The 23099-nt window shown below is 43.1% G+C and overlaps 2 protein-coding genes and 1 long non-coding RNA gene across 11 annotated transcripts in view; 2 read left to right on the top strand and 1 right to left on the bottom strand.

Moving 5' to 3' along the window:
- Window positions 1-912: 912 nt before the first annotated feature.
- prima1 (proline rich membrane anchor 1) lies at window positions 913-17811 on the top strand. Of its 2 annotated transcripts, none has more exons than XM_080293676.1 (4): window positions 913-1059; window positions 5222-5363; window positions 7742-7874; window positions 15586-17811. In XM_080293676.1, the coding sequence occupies exons 1-4, from the start codon at window positions 1057-1059 to the stop codon at window positions 15683-15685; spliced, it is 378 nt and encodes a 125-aa protein (XP_080149802.1). In that variant the 5' UTR covers window positions 913-1056; the 3' UTR covers window positions 15686-17811. The 2 variants fall into 2 exon arrangements, with proteins under 2 accessions (XP_080149802.1, XP_026008487.1); XM_026152702.2 differs by lacking the exon at window positions 913-1059 and adding an exon at window positions 3193-4369.
- Window positions 17812-19728: 1917 nt separating this feature from the next.
- On the top strand, window positions 19729-22262 carry LOC145422421 (uncharacterized). The gene is made up of 2 exons (XR_013903709.1): window positions 19729-20123; window positions 21259-22262. It is a non-coding gene; the product is annotated as an uncharacterized LOC145422421 (long non-coding RNA).
- unc79 (unc-79 homolog, NALCN channel complex subunit) overlaps window positions 20232-23099 on the bottom strand; it is a 37110-nt gene continuing 34242 nt past the window's right edge. For all 8 annotated transcript variants that reach the window (XM_080293812.1, XM_080293814.1, XM_080293815.1 and 5 more), the window contains 9 exons: window positions 22604-22708; window positions 22421-22498; window positions 22208-22297; window positions 21933-22108; window positions 21627-21810; window positions 21315-21518; window positions 21088-21165; window positions 20944-20985; window positions 20232-20846 (listed from right to left, as the gene is read on the bottom strand). In XM_080293812.1, the coding sequence (XP_080149938.1) occupies window positions 20658-20846; window positions 20944-20985; window positions 21088-21165; window positions 21315-21518; window positions 21627-21810; window positions 21933-22108; window positions 22208-22297; window positions 22421-22498; window positions 22604-22708 (1146 nt within the window). In that variant the 3' untranslated portion in view covers window positions 20232-20657. The remainder of the gene's footprint in view (window positions 20847-20943; window positions 20986-21087; window positions 21166-21314; window positions 21519-21626; window positions 21811-21932; window positions 22109-22207; window positions 22298-22420; window positions 22499-22603; window positions 22709-23099) is intronic.

Below are 23099 nucleotides of genomic sequence, written 5' to 3'. Positions count from 1 at the left end.
GCACACTCGAATACTGTCACCCTGCCAACGGCAACAAGGGCCCAAAACAGGACAATCCCCAGAGAAAGCATGGGCTCGGCGGGGAAGGTTGCAATAGAGGAGGGAAATGGGACTTGTGAAATGCTAATTGAGCTTCATCCCCTTATTGAAGTGGAAAAAGAGTACCTATCGTTCCACTGAACCGCGGCAGCAGTGGAATGAGATGTGAGGGAACTGTTTGTCTGGTAACACCTCATGCCTCAAATCCTGACACAGCCCTATGCTATGGAGCCAGGAGAGAATTTTTTTAACTATCCGCAGTCTATATCGAGGCTACAGACCGTTTACTCGGTTAGCTGCGGGCCACATGATTAATTGCCTCATTCGCTTAGTTTGGGGTTGTGTGAGGAGAGCCCTGCTGCAGGTCTGTGTGCATCGGCCGGTCTATCTTTTTAACGGCGCATCCCTCTTGTTCTGAAGAGGCAGTGGGACTCTATTGTCCTCATCTCTTCTTCCTCCCTTCACCTCTCTGTTCAGCTGAAAAGGCCAATTAACAATGCGGTCCCCCCTCCCCATGGCCTGTCACCCCACTCCTGTGCTTTTGAAGTGAGGAAGAATGAGAAAGAGAAAGAGGAAGCATAGTGGCATCCATAAATACTGGGTGGTGGCTGAATTTATTTATTTATTTATTTATTTATTATTTACAGAAGTTCTGAGTGGGAGGAAAACGAACCTCTTGGCACATTTATGTTCACTTTATACAGTTTATATGGGTGCAAAAGGTGTGGCATCAGTGTGTCTGCTGTCCATCATAGAAAAACAGAAACAAAGAGGTCGTTTTAACTCCTGCCAAAGATATACACCTAATTTGTATGTATTTGCTGCGCATGCAAACAAACCCAGAAAAAAACCTGCAGCCAAGACGTGTTATGTGCCTCTGTAACAAACTACAGAGCCATCATCATCTTTGCCATTTTTGCCTAAACCCAATAAGAAGAAGCCCAGAGCTCTAATACGTCTGTAATCTTGCTACCTCCATTGTGGAAGCTGCCCATCCCACATCCATTAGTGAAACTTATGGTAAGTATCTTACCTCTTGCCTTTGCTCAAAAATAACTACAATAAGATGACACTGTTTGATCTGCAAGGGAGAAAAAAGTGTAAAAGCAGCACAAAGCAAAGATCAGGCGCAGAGACGGGGAAATTAAAAATAAAACTGTACCCATAGAACACAGCAGAATTTGCAAAATCATAAAGATTATATTTTTCTTTAACAGGGAATAGGAGCTACAGCTAAATGTAGAAGTACCAGTAGATACGGTCATTCATGTCCATGTGTGTGTCTAGAAAACTAGAAGCTTTTTCTTTTTTAAGATGTATCTATTTTCCCTTACTAAAGAGTTAGGAAAAAGCCACGCGCAGATGTAAAATAAGTAGTACACTGAAAAATACTGTCCAATAAGTCATCAACTGTATTCTGATATTCCTCAGAATTTATTTATCTTAAACATCATTCCAGTGGTATTGGAGTTGTTTTATCACAGTACAGGCTAATTTAAATAACAAACCTAAGCTTAATATCTCCACCAGCTCCAATAATAATGTGTCAATAAGCAACATAACCTCTGTTTAAAGTCATGTGTTGCCAGGTTTTTCCACTAGATGGCAATCTACCTTTACTATGATGCAGCCCAGCATGAATACAGCACACATCTAACGTTATACCTGCACACTGATATAACACAAGGACAAGTAATACAAGAAAACTACGAATAATACAAATAAAACCCGTTTAAGCTTATTTGATATAAACGTTTTCCTTCAATGACAGAGGGCTTGTGATTTTTGTCTTCTTATTTTTTCTTGTTCTGATAAAAACATTATGTTGGGGGTGCTCTTTGTTTAATACAGAGAGGCAGATTAAGTATCTTGGCAGGATGATAAGACTGAAAGACCACAGTAATTACATAGAGGTTTTCTTATCTGAGTTTTAAAGGCCTGTGATGTATGTTGTGGCAAATTGCTGCTTGTTGGAATGAGGTGAGGTAGCAGGAAGGAAACAGGAGGATGTAGTGCTTTTCTCTTGTCAGATAATCAATATTGGGACAGACTGTAGGGGAGATGGATGGACTGAACTGCTAGCCAGACCATATGCCAAATACAGGCTGGTTTTATCCTCCAAAAACTCTGAAAAATCTCTGCACTGCACTGCATTTTCAAATACAGCCTGACAGCAGCTATGGATTTTCCACTCTAAAAGTAATTCACGGCCCTTTGCATGAGCTCACTTCTTTATTGCCCGTGAAGAGCTTTTTTCGTAGGCATGACATGTGATAAATGCTCGGCTGCAACAACAAGGCTTTAAGGCTAGATGCTGAATCCACTGATCTTAATCCAAAGTTGTTTAAATACTCGGCTTAGATGTTATTTGGTATGAACAGGCTTTGACACAATTGGCTGTCACTTCTGTTATTTTAAACTGCAGGCAGTTCTCCCAAGCAAAAGACAAGTCACATGGGCGCCACGGTAGATTGGAGATTTATGAAACATGAATTAGCTATGAAAATCACACACAGGCTGGGAGGCAGGTTTGTGCACTGCACGAGCAAAGAAAGGTGATTTTTAAAGAGTTGCAAAGATCTCTTGAGATTGCAAGAAGATGTGTGGGGATTATTCAAGTACTACAAAATGGTTTGTCACATAATGAGGTCTTTAAAATGTGAGACAGACCTCCTTTAAACAGCTGAAAATCCTGAGGGGTGAGAGGTTTGACCAGGCTACAGTCATTACATCATCTTCCAGCTCTGAAACTCTGATCAAGTAGGTAATGCATCAGCACTAGAGAACCAGCTGATCAATAAATCATTTAATGTGGTTAAAAAATGTATTAGCTCTGGCTCCCTAGTGACACCAAGAACACTCTGGATTTTATTCCTTACCTGTCAATCAGCTGTTACAACAAGTGAATGTCACGTTGGCTTTCTAGTACCGACTGAGGGCTCTGAGGTAATTTCATAACTGTCCCTAGTGAAGACCACCAACAATATTATGCAACTGAGCTCTTAAAAACTACCCACTGCATAGTCTGATTCTCTGCACTCTGCCCCGCAGCATCACTTCTTATAAACGACATCAGTGTGGGTCAAAGGTGTTGTGATGACAGCAATAATAACAAGAAGAAACTAATGTTTTACAATAAGCCCATTCGTATTTTTGAAACTGTTATAATTGACCGGGTTGTCGAGCATTAGCAGTAAATGCCAGGTTACATCAGTATTGTTTATCTCAGCCTACTTTGGGACACTGGACCAGAGAGTGTTCTCGCAGGCACACAGCACATCAAACACGGGCATGGCAGTGTTTTCAGTCGGTAGGCGTCTTGCACTCTCTCTCCCTAGCTTTCCACTTGACTTTAATTTGCTCTAGTACGCGTCATCTTTACAGACTCGCCTCCACGCATTGTGGGCTATACTTTCTGCCTGGGCCATTATTATTATTATTAAAAAAAAAAAAAGGAAAAAAATCAAACACAGACATAAACAAGCAAACAAAGCAAAACAAACAAAGCCCAGCTGACATTACCGACGCCTTCACAACCACATGCCCTTCCCTCTTTGATTTTTGGGGGGACTTTTTAAGAAGCGGAAGGCGAATTTGTTTGAGCACACGTTGTCAGGATGAGCTGATGTGAGCGCTGCATCAAGTGCGCGGTGGTGATGCTCCCGTATAAAACAGCCCGCCGTATTTTGGCACAGAGGAGGATGCATCACTTTAACCCTCGGCTCTGCCCTCCGGACTCGCCCATACAGTGCTCAGCTTAGATAAGTTGAGAGGGGATGTGTGATGCCATTGCAAGGAATCCTACTACTCGATATTCCCGAGGATCTCTCTCGGTTCGTTTTTTCCTTCAACTTCGATGGCTTGAGTGGTCCATTTGCGCTCATGCTTGCAGCCGAGGAGGGATGTAAGGTACGGGCATCTACCGCCCTCACATTGCACGGAGTAGCGGCGTGATTCAGGTCGCTATCTGAGTGCCAGAAAGCAAAAAACTACTTTCGAGATGTGAATTATCGAGATTTGCCACTCATTCCACCGGCTCGCCTGTCCTATGCTATCGACAACGGGATTTCAAGAGGAAAATGATTGTGGCATAAACTATTTCTGGAGACGCCTGTCACAGATATCGCCGCTGAACTGGATAGGGTGGATGGTTATTTCCCAAACAGTTCAAGCCTATGTATACTGCATTCATTTGTTGGAAACGCTGCCTAGTATCTTCGAGAACAGCGCAAGAGGAATGCTGTGCCAAGATCTAATGCCATTTACTTTAAGTTTTTGGCCTTTTTTCTTCGGTCATTGCCTTCTCTCACTGTTGTTACTCTCGTGCCAGGTAAGGATCACGTTCAGGCGCGCCACTTGACAATTTACGCATGAGAAGAGGTTACACTGATGTAACTTGAGTTTCATTTACTGATGGACTATGGATAAGAGCTGTGGAGCTAATAACCTTTTCCAAGTAACTTGTGTGCTCTTTAAGATGCATTGCCATATAATACCAGCTTACACTTGGTGGGATCACCGCTCCAGAGCACACCTGTGTTGAGGGAATGCTGGCAGGCAGGTGTGTGTAGTGAGTTTGCAGGAGGTCATAAGAAATGCAGCTATGCCCAGGTACACACAGAGGCACTCTGCTTTTTTGTTGTGGGAACACGGAGTAACCAACTGTGTTTATATGATAACAACATTCAGTTATCCCACCAGGATCCCTGCAGCAGGCATATGTTAGTGATGAGTATTCTAACCTCTGCCCCATGCTGCTGCCTACAGATAGTGGTGAGCAGTTGTTCACGCGCACGCAGTGTTGCCAGGGTTCATGTGTAATGTGATCTGCTTGAGTTTCCAAGTCCACCCACGCACACTCCTCGGGGCAGCCTGCTGCCCACTCTGTTGGTGGGTGGTTTCTTACAGGGAGCGGGCTGCAGCCATATATGTGATACTATTTTACATGTACTACATACACAGTAGCCCCAGTGACAACAACACTGGAGCTGCGATATGAAAGGAATGCTGAGAGGATATCCACAGTGCTGCAAACTAAGAGGCTGCTGAGTATTCAAGCATCTCCATTTGTGCTGCACAGTGTTGTGCTGATGGTACTTCTGAGTAATGCACTAAGGGACACAGCCTCAGTCCTTTCAATCTCTCTTTCTCTCCCTCTGTCTCTTTTTTCTCTCACCATAAGGGAGAGCTCCAGAGGTCATGCTCACGGACTGTGGCGGAGAAAGTTAGTGAACAGTGCCAGCTGGCATGCCACTGTAGAAGATACCCTCCACTTCCACCGCCGCCGCCTCCACCGCCGCCCCCGCGGCTACTGGGCACCACAGGTAAGGCTTCCAGCTCACCCTCCAACCTTTCACAGCTGTCTCCCTTCAAGTCCGTCTCAGTCTGTTTGCTCTCAGCCCACAGTTGGATCTTGTTCCTAGCCAGGCGCAGGTGTCGGGCAAGTGGCTAGTCTGAAGAAACTGTTTTGACGTGAAGTGTTTCCATTTATGTACACGGGGAAAATGCACCATCAACCAGTTGAGATTAACGTGTGAGTGCTCGTGCACGGGTGTAATTTTGCACTCTTGTGTTTGTGCGTGTGTTAGAGCCAGCAGGATGTTGACAGCTGAACACAAGACTAATATATACTGGGTCTGACCCTGGGGAGTACCCGGCTGCCTGTGAAATCTATGCCTGCTGGGCTGCCAAGCTCAGTGGTTCAGTGGTAGGGTTTCCCCCTGGAGAACCCCTGATTAAAAGACAGATGAGTTAATTAAATTAGCTATAATTTGTTAGAGATAAGGGGCTAATGATCCAGCCCAGTAGTTCCAGCTTTGTTTTGAAGTCGAGCTGGCGGCAATAAGTGTGCGTGCGTGTTAGTGCTCATACACAACAAGCTTGGATATCTGTGTCGCTCCAGCGCCTGTTGTGGCAGCGCTCCCCTTCACCTTCCTCTTTCGTCTCACTCTGAGGTGCTAAATCTATTGAGCAAAAGGCGAACATATTTAACAGGCCTGCTTGCTGAAAGTTGATATGATTTGTATTTCATCTCAGGCACCATAATGAACAGTGCTGAAATATGGGACAGGTGTTTTGCTGATGATGCAGCTATTACTGTGATTCTTTAGAATCACTCATCCTGAGCCCTTCGTATTACAAGGAGGGGGGATACTTAATCACGAAGCAGTGGAAGGACTTTAATCAATCAGCTTCAATGTGTTCTTTTCCTGTCTGGTCAATGCAAATGGACCTCCTTTTCCCCCTGACTCACCATGTGAGTTACCTACAAATCGAGAGTTATAGACTCTTCTGTGATTGTTGTCAAGGTCACTGCATGAATCCTGCCACAACCATCTGACTGCAAGTGAAGGTGGGCCTTCGGCCAATACAAGCTCAGACCTCTGAGTGCTGCCTCCACAAGATCTTATCCCTCCAACAACAACCAAATAAAAAAACAGCAAAATGTCATGTTAATAAGATAAGCGGATCAATCTTCATTTCTTTTTATCTTTGCACACATATGTTTGCAGTGGGTGGAGACACTATTAATATTTGATTCAAAGGGAGTTTTTTTTTTGTCATCACATTTTTCATGCATAATTATCTAAATATTCATTCAGCAGCCCAATTTGCAGAGCACTTTGAGCTGAAAATGTGCTTTAAACTGTCGTCTTTAAAATCCAATGAATATGCACAGCTAACATGAAAACTGGGACAATGGCCGGGACCACATCTATCAGATAAAAGTCTAATAAAACTGAGGAAAAATTGGCACAGTTAAAGAAGTGTCTGCGTGCTAAAAATGGTATCTGAGGTCCCTTGATAGGACTGTGCTCTATCACAATAAAGTAGATCCTTACCACTGACTGAATTAAATCCTACAGCCGTTGACAAAACGAAGGATTAAAATGGAAGTTTGGCTGAGAGGGGCTTTTAAATTCACAGTGACTTATGATGTGGTGTGCTGTACCAGGGAGAGCCATACCTTTTTATTTGCTCTGTAGAAATGGGCTGTGTTGGAAAAATAGTCTTCAGCATTACTCAGGAGTATTTGTTGCTATGGTGTAAGCCCATTCGTCTCATTCATAACTAAAATCCTCTACATGCAGGAGGAGCTTGTTATTTTATGTAGCAAACAGGGTATTTTCTCCTTGAATGATAGGTAGATATGCTCATGACAAACCTGATTTAAAGACGGTGGGAGAGCACAGGATGCTGCAAAACGAGGCGAGAGAAGTTCTGCAATACAGATACGAAGATGCTGATGCACACAATGTTATACAACATTCCTGGTGAGTGATCTTACTCCACGACTCTAATGTGGAAAGAGCAGGAGGTTCCTGCAACAGTAATTGGTGTGGACAAGAGTGCTGGTGTAGGGAAGGCTGACAGGACCTTAAATGATTCATGGTGTCGGGTTGGATATCTTTGAACGTTGCACCTAAGACCTAAAGAACGGGTGAGGACACGAATGCATCCCAGCACAAAAAGAGCAGAGGAGAGAAATCGTCTTGTTTCTCTTTCACTATTGTGTTGTTTAAAAGTTAAGCCACTTACTAAGGATCAAAATGCAAAACACAAGTCAGCATTGTGGCTTAAGTGTAAATATAATTAATGCATTTTTCATAATGCGCTTACCTTTTTTAATGTATTGTGTTTATTGTCTTCTTCTGTATCTACACCTCTCTCTCCTTGCTGCCCCTTTCACTCTGTTTCTAAGTGGAAAAGCCCAAGGTGCAATTGTGGAGGCCGTGGTGGATGGAGATGGACATCGTAGTTCTCGGAACGGTGGGCTGTGCCTCACTTATCTTCCTCCTCTCAGCTATCATCATCTGCTACAAAGCTATCAAGAGGTAAGAAGCCACCCTAACATGTTTAATTCTGTTTGTTTAACATTGTAATTAAAACCTCGCATATTTCCAAATTATTTTAAAATGAGGACTAACTTAAGTAGAAGTCAGTCACAGATTGAGACAGGCGGGTAAATAGACATGTGGGGTACTCTAATAAGTGTCCTGCCTTTTTGTTAGAGTTATGCCATTGCCCCCCTAGGTCATACTGAGGTCAGAGGTTAGGTGGGTTGTAAATATCCACTACATTGAGTCAAGCAGAAATATCCTATATGCTGAATTAATTTGCTGAAGTGCAAAATGACATAACAATGCTCTATTGATTTTGATTCCCATAAAAGTCTGAAGCATCCTAGAATGGCAGCTGGATTCATAAATGTGAAAGCAAGAGCCAAGCAAAGGAATCCCAACACACTGCTGTTGCAGCATTTTCCACATTTGGCTTATTTTAAAAAAAAGTCTGTGTGAGGTTTTACTCTGCGGCACAACCAGACCCAATTCTCTTGATGCCGTTCAGGCAGCACGGTATCACACGTGCACTCCGACGTTCCCTTAATGTTCACAGATATTTCAAAAATAGTCACATCTGAATCGTGCCAGGTTTGTAAAGGATACTTGCATGCACCCATCCACAAACACACAATATCTTTACACGCACTCATTCATCATCTTGGCGTGTTTCACAGTCCACAACTAACCACGTGAGAATGCCATGTGTGCAGAATTAGGCATTAAATCAAGAAGCTACTTCTATGTTTTATGCATATGTATTTAAAAAGATCTAGTATCCTACCTTCTTATATTTATGGGACTATATTAAGCCTGCATGCCAGATATGGCTTTCTTCAGCAGAACTCTATTTCGCCTTTCTTTAAACAACAAATAGGCAAAGTCAGGCAGCGGAATTAATGGGCGGTTGGCTCAGGAATTCATTATGGCAATTCTCCAGCCCCCTGTGTAGCCAAGGGGCACCTTTTTTAATGCAGCAGTGGTAGGAAAGTGTTGTTGCAATATGGGCTCTAGCCCCAAACACAAGTCATTATTTATGAATTAATTTGCGCAGTCATTCAGTCGCAGGCCACATCTTTTATACATGCAAGCAGGTCATGTCCTGAAGCTCTGTGGGCTCTAGACTGCAGACTTTGTGCCACGCCAAGCTGCCCTCTACTCAGAATGAGAAGGGAATATACACAGGTCCAGACTAGGCTCATTAGACATTCATTAGTCAAAGCCAGTAGCAGAGCGGTCCAGGGAAAGATGTGACTGCTTTAGCATTTGTCTTGGATTCTTTAATCATCCATCGTTCCAGAGGGGAAAGGAGAGGAAACAACACAGCCAAAAAGGACAGATAAAGTGTTGTCTACCAAAGCGAGCGAAGGCAGTAATTCAGCATCTCAGTCAATAACAGTGTGAAAAAGGGTTTGTCAGTGAGAAAAACACAGCCCGGTTATATATAGCCCTCCCAGCTCAGTGCTCCGGGCTTTCCCAATGAAAATCAGCTGGACGAGGGCCAAGGCCCAAGCATTACAGACAGTGGAAGAGCGAGCACTGCAGGTCCCAGCCCTCCTGGCCTTTTGTTATTTTTTGTAATCTTTGCTTGCCAGTCATCTGTCAGAAGCAAGCGGGACTGAAAAGGAGAAAAAAAAGAACACTTCCACACAATCCTATTCAGAGTCCACAGCACCAGAGAGGCTGGTGTGCAAGCACAGAGAGGAGGATTCAGGCACACGCTGCTTTTCAGTGTTGCTGTACCATCCAAAGCAAAAGAGATGATACTGCAGTCCAGGCTGTCAGCCATCCAAGGCGCCAAAACAAATAAAACTCAGACCAACTGACTAATGAAGCTAGATGCTTTTCCCAATCACTTACCGCTCAGGGAGGCTTGTTCAAAGACAGATAATGCATCCCAGCTGGTCCTTTTCAAGGGTAACACAGAACATCCAAAATACTCAAAAAACCGAAACGGAAAATGCTACAATATTTGCTCACACATCATTAATCTCCCTTTGTTTTATTTTCGAAATCGCTAAACCGGCACCATCAAAACCGGTGACAGACTTTTACAGTCTGTTTTGTAATGCGTTTGCTTTGAACCATACCATGTTACTCTAATTTCCAGATGGCTGGAGTAATTGTAAACAGCCCAACGCATGTCCTAATTTCACCATCATGCATTCCCCAAACTTCAAACAGCAATGTGCGCTGTGATTGCACAGCTTTGATATGAAATATTCATCTAACCTGTGAAGTGTTGTGTTGCCACCTGCTACGTGTCAACAGCATGGCATCTATTATTGAAGGCCCGGGCAGAGGTCGGCTTGAGGCCCCAGTGCTCTGCCCTGTGTGGTGGCCCAAAGCGACATGGTCAGTCAGTGCGGAGATTACATCCTGAGAAAAATAAACAGGGCCGAAGCGGCTTCCAGGAATCTGTAGCTCACCGGTGTCGAACAGCACAGAGATCCTGTCTTGTTCTCTTACTTGCTAAATCTCATGTGGAATCATCGAGACATGCCAGACTTCTGTTAATTGCTTTTTCATCCGTTTTCAACACAATTCAGTTGTGACTTAGAATAAAACTCCTTTTTATCTTAAATTTAACTGGCTGCACCAAATATAATGAGGGACATTAAAAAAGCTCTGTGATTCCACCCATAAAAAGCAAAACACGTCACTGATTAAAATCATAGCAGCAGTCCGCTTTAGAGCCATCTCTGCTCTGGACTACTTCCAGTGCTAATTTTAAATGGCTCCTGTTCCGTCCACTTGCACATATGCATCTGCAATGCGTTCTGGATCTCCTCCACTGTGTGGAGCCTTTCAACTTCAATTGCATTTTGGGGAAGAGGACGAAGCAAGGCAGGTGGTGAGAGAACATTGTGTTGATGTAGCTAAAAGCTACAATGTGAGTGTAGAAGGTTCAGATTTTCCCTGTAGTTTCTCAGAACATCACAGTCCAGTCTCCACCTCTGGAGTCCGATCCTGGTGGATGAATTCATAGTGAAACTTTAAAACATGAGCATGCTACTCACGCGATGGCCCTCCTCCAAGGAGGGCACTGCTGGAGACTCAGTTCCCGTTACTACTGTCGATATTTAACGTGAAGGAGGAGTTGCTTTCACATAAAGGTTTGAGGTCTAAGCTGAAACAGGCTCGTATATTAAACAGGTAAGAACAGAGCTTCCAGGAAGAGCACACACACACACGCACACAAACTCACGTAAATGAAATGAATGAAAACTGTTCATCATAAATTTGTGTTCAGTGTTTTTCCAAATGATACTGTGGACATCCCAGCCACAGTCACTGACTTATTAAAAAAAAGTATGATATAAAACTATCAGTCTGCTACAGAAGTAAGAATAGGAATACCATCAGATATTCCTACATAAAAATGTGGCAACGTCCGTGGATAAGTGTGGACATTGTTTTATTGCACCGTCGTCAAAGCTGGTTTATCTTTTTGTTTTGTCATGTCTTACAGCAACATCCTTTGTTTATGTAGTTTCATCTGTTGCTGTAGGAACCAAAGGGAAAAATCTTACTTTGTCCCAACACCCACAGGTCTGTTTAACTCTTATCATAGTTTTCTGTAACTGGACTCCAGAAATGTTTGAGGCTAATGTTGTTATAGAGTCTATGTTGGCTGGACTTTGGGAGATTCCTCCTCCATCCTCCCTGTGGGACAGATATAATTGTGTCTAGCATATTGTTTTGTGTGAGTAACTGTTGCTGTTTTTGTACATTCTCCCTCAGGCGGCAGCAGTGATTAATAGATTAATACAGACCTGTAAAACTGGTATATCCCAAATCCCTTCCCTGCAGCAGTGGGGACCACCGCCCCCTCCCCACATCAGAGTGTTTCCACCCCGGGGCTGGACAGTTTCTTTTCTCAGGCTTTCCCCTGGTCTCACAGGGACACAGCAAGCAGCATCTGCTCTACATGGCCAGCATGTGTCCCAGTTGTGTTCACCCAAATGACCCCTCCCAGGTGACACTGGAGTCCCACAGGAAGTCTTAGTCATACTGTTGTGTTTTGTTTAAAAGTTTTTTTTCTGGAAAGTATAATGTTCGCACATAATGTTGATCAGCTTCTGCATGGCCCTCCAAAGTATCTACACAGAAATTCCCAATCACTTTTCAGGTATAAAAGCTCCGTTAAAAGTCAGTAAAATCTCCCTCCCTTCTTCTTATTAACACACACACCCTCATAATAATGAACCTAAGTTAGTCTGACTCAATGATGGCACTATATTAAAAGTTCTCTATAAAATACATGTTGTGAACTCACAAATTTTAAACTAGTGGAAGAGACACAGTATGATAAAGCCACCCTGTTAGAGTAGTTAAAAATGTGAGGTGGGGGATTCTCAAAGACTTTCATATTTACACCCTATTGTAGTTTTTGTTTCTTTGAATGGAAACCCTTTAAAATGTTTAAAGATCCTGATACTGACTTTGCAGATCAGAGTAACTTGTGTAAAAACTGGACGGAGTCAAGCCGAGCAGGATTTTATGGCTAATGCCGGCGAGCACGGGAGGCAGATGGGTCGAGGTTAAGCTCTGCGCTGAAGTGACAGCTGAAAAACAGCCGAGACGGGAGCATTTTTCAAAATCTGACAGCGGCAAGACGGTTGTTTAACAGGTGTGGCAAAAATGTGATCGGTCAAAGTGCGTGGGAGCATCCCAAAGAGACAGCTGACAGACTGAGATGACAGCACAAGAATTATAAATATTGAGTGGTGCAAAAAAAAAAAAAAAAAAACCCTGGCAGATCATTTTTCATACTGACACCTCACCAAGAAAGAATCGTATAAATATTGCTAGTATTACAGAAAAATATCCTTAAGGCATATTGAAAGACTTGGTGTGATAATGATTCAGCAAAATCCTGTGCACGGAGGGAAAGAAATGCTATCAGGTGTATTAGACCTCCAAGTAATGTTAACTTTTTAATGAGATCTTGTCAGAGGTCTGGATTCATTACTGGTTGCGTTTTAAGTCTCTGGATATGATAACACCATTAAAACCATATCTCCGTAATTTCCAATACACAATGCCATCAGTCTTAAGCAACGGTGTGTTTTATTATTCATGAGTTCAACTTTCACACATTGTTGTTTTTAAAATGTTCCATAGTCCTTTTAAAAGTACCCTCTTCAGTTCTCAACAAGAAGCTAATCCTCACAAGTCACACTGAGTGCTTTCTTCTTCCAGAGCTTTTGTATTGGATTGCATTATGTCATGTATGAGCTCATTTCACCCTGCAAGGACTCCCTGTCTGCACGATTCCTTCCCGGCACGATGCCCGAGAAAGGAAAAAGATTTGTGCTGGACCGGACTGAATGTTTGTTGAAGTTGTGCCGGCCAGCCCGGGCTTTCAGGGGCCAGGAGAGGAGAGGAGGGGAGATATTGAGCTTAGATGTAGCTCAAGGGTTCTCAGTGCTAGTGAAGGCACTGTACAGTGTTGAGTGGGACAATGACTGTACTAACTGTATTCAGATCTGTCTCTGAGTTACATAAACCCGGGCAGGGGAGGGCAGCTGAGGGGGAAGCCACAGTACACTGGACAAATATAATAACCACAAAGGCATCAAGGAGCACATGAAAAGAGCTATATTGAATGATCCTGCTCTTCACAGACCAGTAGCAGCAAGGGGATCATTTTTTTTTTTTTAATTCATATTTTTATTAAGGTTTCAAAAGCAGGCATTCACAGTATGTACATCATGTAAGCATTCTTCATACTTAGGTTATCTGCCTTAAATACTGAAATAGTATTTTAATTTACATCCAAGTCATAAGGGAAGAATACTTACAACGATAGAAGTAATTGAAACCATCACATAATCCGAAAATCAAAAAACAAAAAACAAAACTAACAAACCTAAGAAAAGAGAAAAAAAAACAAAACAAAACAAAACAAAAAAAAAAGAAACAAAAAAACAAAAAACAAAAAAAAACACGGATGTGTTGGTATGGGGTGATCCTATAAATATATATACATACATCATAATTATTGGTTTGTAATAGTAAAATCTGGCCTATGAGGCGTGATATATTTAACCCAGTTTTCCCAATATGATGTAAATTTCTCCAGCTTGTGGTTAACAGAAGCTGTTATCTTTTCCATGTTATAAATTTCCATTGTGATTTCCATCCCTGTACTTATGTTTGGGCTCTCTGGGGATAACCATTTTCTGGTGATATTCTTTTTACAGGCCACCAATAAAATATTTATTAAATGTTTATCATATTTAGGCCATTCCTGAGGTATATATCCAAAGAACATAGTCTTACTCTCGAGAGATATTTCACGTTTAAAGATATCCTGTAAGGCATTATGTATTTCTCTCCAATAATCCCTCAAGATTGAGCAGTCCCAGAAAATATGGTAATGATTTGCACTTTGATTTCCACAGTTCCTCCAACAAGCAGGGGGGTTATCATCATCATGAGACTTCTGAGAAGGTGTTATAAAGTATCTAATTAGACACTTCCAGCCAAATTCCCTCCACTTTTGTGAGCTGGTACACATCCACTGATATCTCCATATTGCCGTCCATTCTTCCTCTAATATTTTTATCCCTCCTTCCTTCTCCCATTTTGTTCTAATATATGAAGTCGAATGTGGTTTCAAATCCATTAGACCCTTATAGAGACATGATACAATTCTATCAATAGTTTCTGAGTTATAGCTTTTTATAAACAGTTCCATCAAGCGTGTGTTTATCATTGTTACGTTTCTCATCTTCGTGTCGGCATAGTGCCTTAACTGCAGATATCGATAGAAGTCTTCTTTTTCTAATGAAAATGTTTTTCTAAGCATGTCAAAGCTGAACAATTTTCCATCCTTCATTATACTGCACAGGGCTGTTATGCCCTTACCTGTCCAGTCCTTGAATCTAGAATCCAGTTCATTAGGTTTGAACTCTGAGTTGTAAGCACACCATTTAAGAACTGTAATATTGGTCTCGAGTTTATATTCCTTTATAATAGTTCTCCATGTTTTAAGGGTCCTTTTCACCCACATGTTATCAGTATTTTTTATATAGGTTTGTAAGTTATTGTCAGCTAGAGTTGCCTGAATAGGTATAGACAGCATTTGTTCCTCAATGGTTTTCCATTGGGCAGTGTATGATTGGTTACACCAGCATATTATTGCTCTCATCTGCGCTGCAAAATAATAATATCTGAGGTCAGGGAGGCCCCATCCTCCCTTTTGCTTAGCCAGCTGTAGTGTTTTAAGGCGAACCCTTGGTCTTGCAGCAAGGGGATCATGTGCTGCTGTTTTCTTTTGCACTAGAGCAAAGATCGAGCATTACAGCGCAACCGGTTTTTAAGAAGGAATTTCCCAGGAGGTTGTGTATCGATGTCATTCCCAAGTTGTTTTGACAGCTACACATACATTACTTAGAAGAGAAGATTGCATCTCCCAGTCATAGTAGGTAATTGCCTTATGCCATGTGCTGCAATGTATCTTTTCCTTCTGTCTCCTTGCAAAATTGACCTTTAAACACTGAGCTTATTAGAAGGGATTGCTGAGAGCAGCATATCCACCCAGAGCAGCTTCAGAAATCAAATCAGTCTGTAGGTCAGCAGTCCACAAACTCTGTTTAATGGCATGGCCTTTAGCTATGGATGAATGTAGTGCCATTTTGCTTTGTTTTTTTGATCAAGGAATTCATCCTCACTTTGTAAAAATGTCTATTCACAGGAAACCACTCCGAAAAGAAGAGAACGGGACAAGTCGTGGGGAGTATGCCATGAGCATCCGTAACAAGAAGGCCATGGGTACAAACAACACTGTGGTATAGACTGTCCTGGTAAACATGAAGTGACATCACCATTGTCGCTCACCTTATCCTGACTACAACAGTTCCCTCTCACCTTGAATGAATGCGAGTGGGTTTCACCCCAGGTTTTCAGATTGGTAAAACTCCCCTCTTTGCCTGGCACGTTGCCCGGACTGAAGACACCATTCACCTCGAGAAAAGCTAAAAAGATCGACGGGGGGAAAAAAATCAAGACAGAAAGGACACAGAGAAAGATCCACAACCCCCCACGGTGTCGAAAGTGGCACAGCAAGCTGAACATTATGCTCTTAGTAACAGCAAGTGTTGCTGACAGGCTGGTTGGCTGCCGGCTGGAGAGGGACTGTCTGCCAGTCTGCTGCAGATCCAGACCTCACGCACTGTTGACATCTGCAATGGAACAACAGACAATACAGCAGCCCTGCAGTCCCACGGGCAGCCAGACAAGACAGCCCATCACACACAACAAATAACATGCATGCAGTTTTTACAGAGAATGCAACATTTTTTTATATTCCAACCCTCGCACTGTCCATTTTTTTCCCCTCCATTTTTGAGACAGATGCTTTGTGAGAAACACGATGTTGCTGCCGGTCCTGGCTCTGAGATGTGGATTCCTCTGACTATGCAATTTAAAGAAATCCATATAAACAAAGGAGGAGCAGAAACATCAACATGGGACATTCTGGTTATTTCGCCATGCCAAAACAGGCTACAGAAGGCTCAATGTAATATATATATATTTCAGTCATCCATGTATTTATTTCCTCTATTTATTTACTTGTCTATCTTTGAATTTATTTTTCTACTTAAAAGGGAAAAACAACGGTCTTGTAAGTTACTCACATCTTTTCAAATCTTGAACATCTTGACAAATTCATCTTATTTCTTGAGAGCTCTGTTTTCTAAGTGAATAATTTATAGATCATATAATTCATTTGTGATGCACCAATGCTTTAAGCCGGCTGTCGGTTTGTTGAGACACTGATGCAGAAAACGCGCTTGCTCTGCAAAGAGTTTTGGTATCAGTTGTTTTGTCTCTGGGTGTTTGATATCCTCTTCTGTTTCCCTGAGACTTCAGCTAAAAAAGTCAGGGGCCTCCATTATGTCCTATGTGATCTTTGTGAATGTGTGTTACCCGAACAATACTCCTGTCCTGCATCACACGCCAGTCCCGACTTTCCGATTTGTTCGCTCAGTGCAAGCACCTCTACAAGTTAAACCTGCTCTCCCTGTCGTCCAGTTAAATCTTGTTGTCCAATGTCCCGTGGTCAGCTGGATGGCTTCCGGCGTGTTTTGTCTGGACGTGACAATCTTCATTTTTCTATCTGTCAAGAAGGGCTTAGCCCATCACTATAGAAACAGGGGACATGAGCCCAGAGCTGACCTTGTGACTGGCGAGAGACAGGAGACTTAGCCAATAGCTAGAGATCAGGTTGCACAGAGGATGGCCTCATCAAGGATGTGTGTGACTCAGTGCTGTCACAGGCATCCTTCTCATCCCCGCTGGAAAAACACAACTGAGCTGAACTGGAGCATCACTCAACGCTGCTCTGCTTTCTTTTCTTTTTTTTTCTTTAATACACTAAATCTGCGTGTGTCTGTGCGGGCATGCATGTGCGTGTGTATGAGTGTGTGTGTCTGTCTGTCTGTGAGCGTGCATGCAGATGAGTGTACTCAGTGAGAGTGGGCTGTACTCTGTGGCTGTCAGTTAAGTATAGATATTGGCTAAACTGTGGAAAATAGAGGGGGATTTAAAAAAAAACACATACTTGCATTTAAAAATGCACAGGTATTAGCTAACAGTAAACCCCACCATGTACCTATATGAGAGAAATGATGGATGCATGAATGTAAATATTGATATTTAAATATCTGCCTTCTGGACTGTTAATTCATGTACAGTGTAACAGAACATATGTTTATACATAGTAAAAGTTTAAAAAATGTGCTACCACTTAGAATTATGTCAGTGTTGTCATGTTGATGGAGCAAGCCATTAATGTATATATGGCAATCAATAGAGCATACACAATTTATGCATTATACCAAACAGATAACGAAATGTGCATAAGTTGATTTCATTGCTGAGTTTTTCAGTTGTAAATAAAACTGTACATAACAACTGACCCACAGTATGTTGTGTTTAAAGAAATGCATGTGCAGTTATAAAACCACTGTTATATGTGGGCAGACGAGCTGGCCCGTACGTGGTGAAGGTGATAAAAGTGAGACTGTTATATTTAGCCTGTGCCCATCTTGTCTGCTCTATGCTGTGCTGTGCCGTTCGCGTCTTTGGGCAGAGGCGTGCTGGCCTTGTCTCCTGAGCCCCCCACAGCGGAGGACATGTTCTCAGTCTGTCTCACACAGTGCATCTTTAATGAACTGCGATTACCAAGCGCACTCCTCTCCGTGGGGCTTAATGGCACCAGCCAGAAAACTTTTAGGTCACATATTGTGCAAGCTCTGGGCTCGATCAATAACAGTGTCACTAAAAAATCACGTCTGTGTGTGTGTGTGTGTAAAAGATTTCTGCAGCTAGAGCAAGAACATGAGTTGATATAACAAAATGAGGTTTTTAGAGTAAGATAAAAGAGGGTAATGGATTCAAAACACCTCTTACAGAGCCTGCATTCTTACACTAGGTCGCGCAGACATGTTCCTATTTCTGTTTTAATTTGCACACCAGACCGTGATGTGAAACAAACAAGGGAGCCTAAACCTGTGCTGTACAGGCTGATGTACAAGAGCACTCAAGAGGAATGTTGATGAATTATAATGTGAATGAGGGTCCATCGAGTTCTCTGCCTTCCCTGCTTTGGATGTGCCACTTGACGGTAATGCAAATGGACACGCAGAGCAATTTAAACATTCATGCATTGTCCAGCCAGGGCGCTGTGGATTTCACTGTAATAAAACCAAAGTGACAGCACTAGGCAGGGGTACTGGGAATTGTCACCGTCTCAACAAGTTTTTCGAGGCTTTCCTTACAGCAATAAGGTGCTGGAACACTGATTTTATTTTTTTCAAACATTTGTTTTTACCAGTGTGCTGCTGAGTTTTATCTGCTGCTTCTATACCTCTGCTCTTTAATCACGAGATGTCACCAGCGCACACACCTGGTGATGCATTGTGCTGGTGCATTGGTTGTGTGAGAGAGCTTGCACAGTCCTTTTTTTAAAGCTGACCTTCACAGTCTTTGAGGACCCACTCACACCCTCTCTGCCCGCCAGTCCTTTGGTCAGTGTTAATTACCCTCAGCACCTCCAGCTGCCTACTCATCAGGTCAGCGCTCCCATATGGTCCTGCAGGAGGCAGGCAGGCAGGCGGCAAGCAGGGGTGGGGAAAGTGCTGGATACCTGTGGGACACTGATTACATAAGCTGCTGCTAATGAGAAAGGTTCTTTCAGAAAGGGCTGCGAGTTCAAACGATCACAACGGTGGCAGTGGCTGACAGATGCAACACCAGAGCAAGGGGGACTTGATTAAACGCACGCACACACGCAGGGACACATGCGCACATACACACCTGTAGCTAACATCACTTTAATGCACACTCTCACACGTAGAGGCGCAGCAGGAAAGGACCTCTTTGATGAGCCATGGCTAGAGGTTGATGAGAAGGGGCACTGCAGCCTGATTCAGCTGGCTTGAGGTCACCGGGGAGTGTGCGCGCGTGTGTGTAAGTGCGTGTTCATTAGTCACATTGTGTGATATCATTATACTAGTGACTCATTTGGCAGACACCTCTCAACATGGGTCTTTCAATACCAGCTGCGACTAAAAAGTAATATTTTAAAGAATTTATGCGCAGATCAAATGTGACTTATTTTGGTCCGATAAGCTAATTTTTCCTCGCAGAATACATCTATATCAGCAGATCTAATTCATGCTAAATCCTGATAATGAAATCCTTGCAGCAGAAAAGATCAAAACAAAGATTAATGTGCTGTTCGGTTTTCAGGGCCTGCTGTCATGTCATCTGTTATTCTCAGACAAGAGCTTCATGGTAATACAGTTAGACCTCACAAAAATCCTTAATCACAACAAACCACATTAGGCCAAAGGTAATTGTGTTTGCTTGGTATATGCATGGGCCTATCTGTTTCGCTGCTGCCAATGAAGGGAGGGCTGGAGTAGGAGGAGGCGGGGTGTCTTTCCACTTTGGGGGTGAGGGGGGAGCAAACCGAAATAGTCTTGTTTACCTCCAATGTCTGGCTCCACGTTATCGAGTTACAAAGCTGCTGCCGCAACTCGGATTGGCCTCTGATCGATCTGAGCTGTGATGGCAAAAGGCAGCATGACTGACAGCCTGACAAGGATCTTAGCTGGGAGCTGGGTAATGCATGTCATGTCGTTTTCCCGTAGACACCTGAGGTTTTTTTTCGCTCAGAGGAGTAACCAGCAGAGCTGATTTTATCTCTCCGCCGTCCACATTATGGTAAGCTGGGCATTTTCCCCATCAGTCAGGACATCAAAGGGCAGAAAATGTCATATTTGAATTTTTAAAGGCTCAGCAATTCATTTGAAATGTCAAAGCGTCTCGATGTTTAGAAAAACTTGTACTTTTATTATTCGGCTTGCAACCAAGCAACTTAAAAAGTGATAGGTTATGAATGTCAGAGTGAACATATCTATGATTAAACAAGCATTTGGTTTCAGGCCCTTGCTATTACTAACATGGGTCTGTGGAAATCCTCTACAGTCGTCTGACTCTTCAATTCTGTTAAATGCAACAGATTGGGCACCGAACACAGTTCTTCTATACAGTCCAACTCCAGTGTTAGTACTTTAAAATAGCATAGATTTACTGTACATATACTAAAGGTTCTGAAAAATGATTCATTTCAAACGAATCCCACACAGCATCACTTTATATAAGAGTCCTTTTTTTTTTTTTTAAAGTCACTTTCAGCCAGAGCAGATGCATGCAGGCCTAGGGACCCAGGTGAGGCAGAGCTGACCACAGAACAGGTCACATGGGGTAAAACTGTGAAGCAGCCTCAGACGACTGGATCTCCACCTGAGCCATCTTGAACTGGGTGCACTGCAGCCATTTGCGCAGGGCGAACGGAGGGGCTCCGGACATCTGGCCCTGCAGACACTGGTGGTTCACCCTATTCTGGATGGCCTGAAGACGCAACTGCAGCCCTGCAGACAGATGCTTACGACGAAAAGAAGAGATGATAGTGTTTCAGTTTGAAATCATCAATAGTAATTATCATTAATCTGTATGATTAACACCTTTTAAAACCACTTACCTTAAGATTTGACTGAATCATGGGTAGCCACATAGGAATTAACTGAAAAAAGAAATGGAGATGAATAAATAAGCATTATTCTGCATGTTACAGAGAGAATATACAGCACTGTCTGCATGGAAGGACACTGGACTTATAGCAAACCTTGACAAAGATGGTTGAGTTGCATTCCTGCAGGGCCTCCATTAAACTAATGACATGAAGACACACCATCTCTACCATCTGAGAGACAAATATGAAATAGACTTAATTTTATGTAACATATTTACTGTTTACTCATAATATTAAAAGAAGAAAATCACCATTCTTCCACAGCGACAGTCCTGACTGTCTCAGACGGATGTTTGCAAAGGATACCGCGCAGCACTTACAACTTTATTGTGGGCCATAAGCTGCAGGATGCTGGGTGTAACCCGACTCCAGAACTCGAGGCCCGTGAGGATGGCGCTGGAAGAAAACTCTGTCTGGTTCTGGTTCTGCAGGGAGGGAGCGGCGGCTGCCTGCTCGCAGTAGATGGTCCACAGCTGGGCGAACATGAAGGCGTGGAACAGGGAGCACATGTGCAGCACCGACGTCTGAGGATAAGGACCGAGACCAAAACTGACAAGGCCATTGTGGTTGCCACAAATCGCATCTGGAAAAATCTGAGTGTGATCATTTGAAGAGATTTGTGTCTGCCAGACCTTCGACTGTTCTGGGAAGCCAATCAGGATGACGATAAGATGGTCTGCAATGTGGGAGCCAGCGTCGAGAGGGATGGGCATGCAGGAGGTGGAGCCCTGGTGCAGGGCACAGTGCGTCAGGGAGCCCAAAAGAAGCCAGGACAGCTGACGAATGTGGGACACGCACTCAATGAATTCTTTTGGCCTAGAGAGAAAGAAAAAAATGAAAATGAGTTCAACAAATCAATTAACAACACAGTGTGCATTTCTTCTTTCACCATTCATTGTTCTTATTAAGTCAGTCAGTCTTAGTCTCATCATTTTTACCCTTGTTGCATGGTGGATGGCGGATGATAAAGCCAGGGAAGATAACGCACAACAGCTTTGTTATCGCGGTGATTGCCTTTGCTGATCTCCATGGCTGCGACTTGTGCCAAGCCCACTTTCAGGTTGCCCCCAAAGGTGTCCTCGTGCAGTGGCTGACAACAAGCCTTCATATGGCTCTGAAGAGCAGATTTGGAGTGAAGAAAAGATAAGGATGAAAAACAAAACTCTCCACATGAGACATGTCCAAATTGTAAACTCACACACAGAAGACTTACTTTAAGTTTGGTTAGTGTGTGCATATCTGCAATAAAGTCCAAGAGCTCACTTATATATTGCCGCATGCATTCCATTGCTGCCGTCGTGCACTGTAGAGAGAAACAGCAGTTTATCCTTTAGGAGGAATCACAGTGGAGCCTGTCTATATTTCCTGCTGTTTTATGAGCCTGATTTTAATAAGACAGTGTAGCACACAACGATTTAAGTCTCACCCCCGGCAGCGTTGAGATCATGTGCTTTTGGATGATGGTGGATTCCGCTAGCCGTGTGCCGATATCTGCACAAACAAACTGGCAAAATCCACATGGAGTTATAGAATTGCAGTCAGATTGAATTGCTGTGATTTTCTGGCTCTCGTAAACCGAGATGGATAAGAGAGATTTTTGTTTTTTTACCTGAACCAGAAGTAACAAGTTTGTGTCAGGCAGAGGAGACTTGAACTTGAGAGCCTGCAGGAGCTCTAACACCACAATGCGGGACATGTAGAACTTATCTCTCTCCTGGATGCGAGAAGATAGAGAGTGTAGTAAATGTACTGATGCAGCAAGACTGCCTTTTTCTATTATCACTCTGCCTTACTCATGCTGCGAGGAGAGCATAAACTCTGTAGCTTGAATAGAGGGGGAAGGACAGGCAGCGAGAGGGGAGGGAGGAAAGCCGGGGAGACGGAGAATAGTGAAAGCCGAGGAGTAGATTTAGGCCAGTCCAGATCTCTCCTCCCAGAGTCCCAGGCAGCTCAGATGAGGCTGTCAGGCAGCCTTCTCCCTCCCGGAGGACAGGCTGCTCTCTTTGTTCATCCCTTCCACACAAAGCCCAGCTGCCTGTTTACAAACCACACTGTCATCTTCTGACTTCCAGTTTGTCTCTCGCTTTCTTTTTGTAGTCATGTTT

The sequence above is a fragment of the Astatotilapia calliptera genome, chromosome 19 (genome assembly GCF_964374335.1).
Source record: "Astatotilapia calliptera chromosome 19, fAstCal68.1, whole genome shotgun sequence".
NCBI classification, from domain to species: domain Eukaryota; kingdom Metazoa; phylum Chordata; class Actinopteri; order Cichliformes; family Cichlidae; genus Astatotilapia; species Astatotilapia calliptera.
This window is presented reverse-complemented; position numbering and strand designations above follow the sequence as displayed.

Bases quoted from the DNA above. Each gene is read 5' to 3' on its own strand.
- prima1 (XM_026152702.2), top strand. From the start codon at position 4,088: ATGCTATCGACAACGGGATTTCAAGAGGAAAATGATTGTGGCATAAAC. The intron at 4,370-5,221 runs GTAAGGATCACG...TCTCACCATAAG, and splicing joins TGTTGTTACTCTCGTGCCAG to GGAGAGCTCCAGAGGTCATG. The intron at 5,364-7,741 runs GTAAGGCTTCCA...TCTGTTTCTAAG, and splicing joins GCGGCTACTGGGCACCACAG to TGGAAAAGCCCAAGGTGCAA.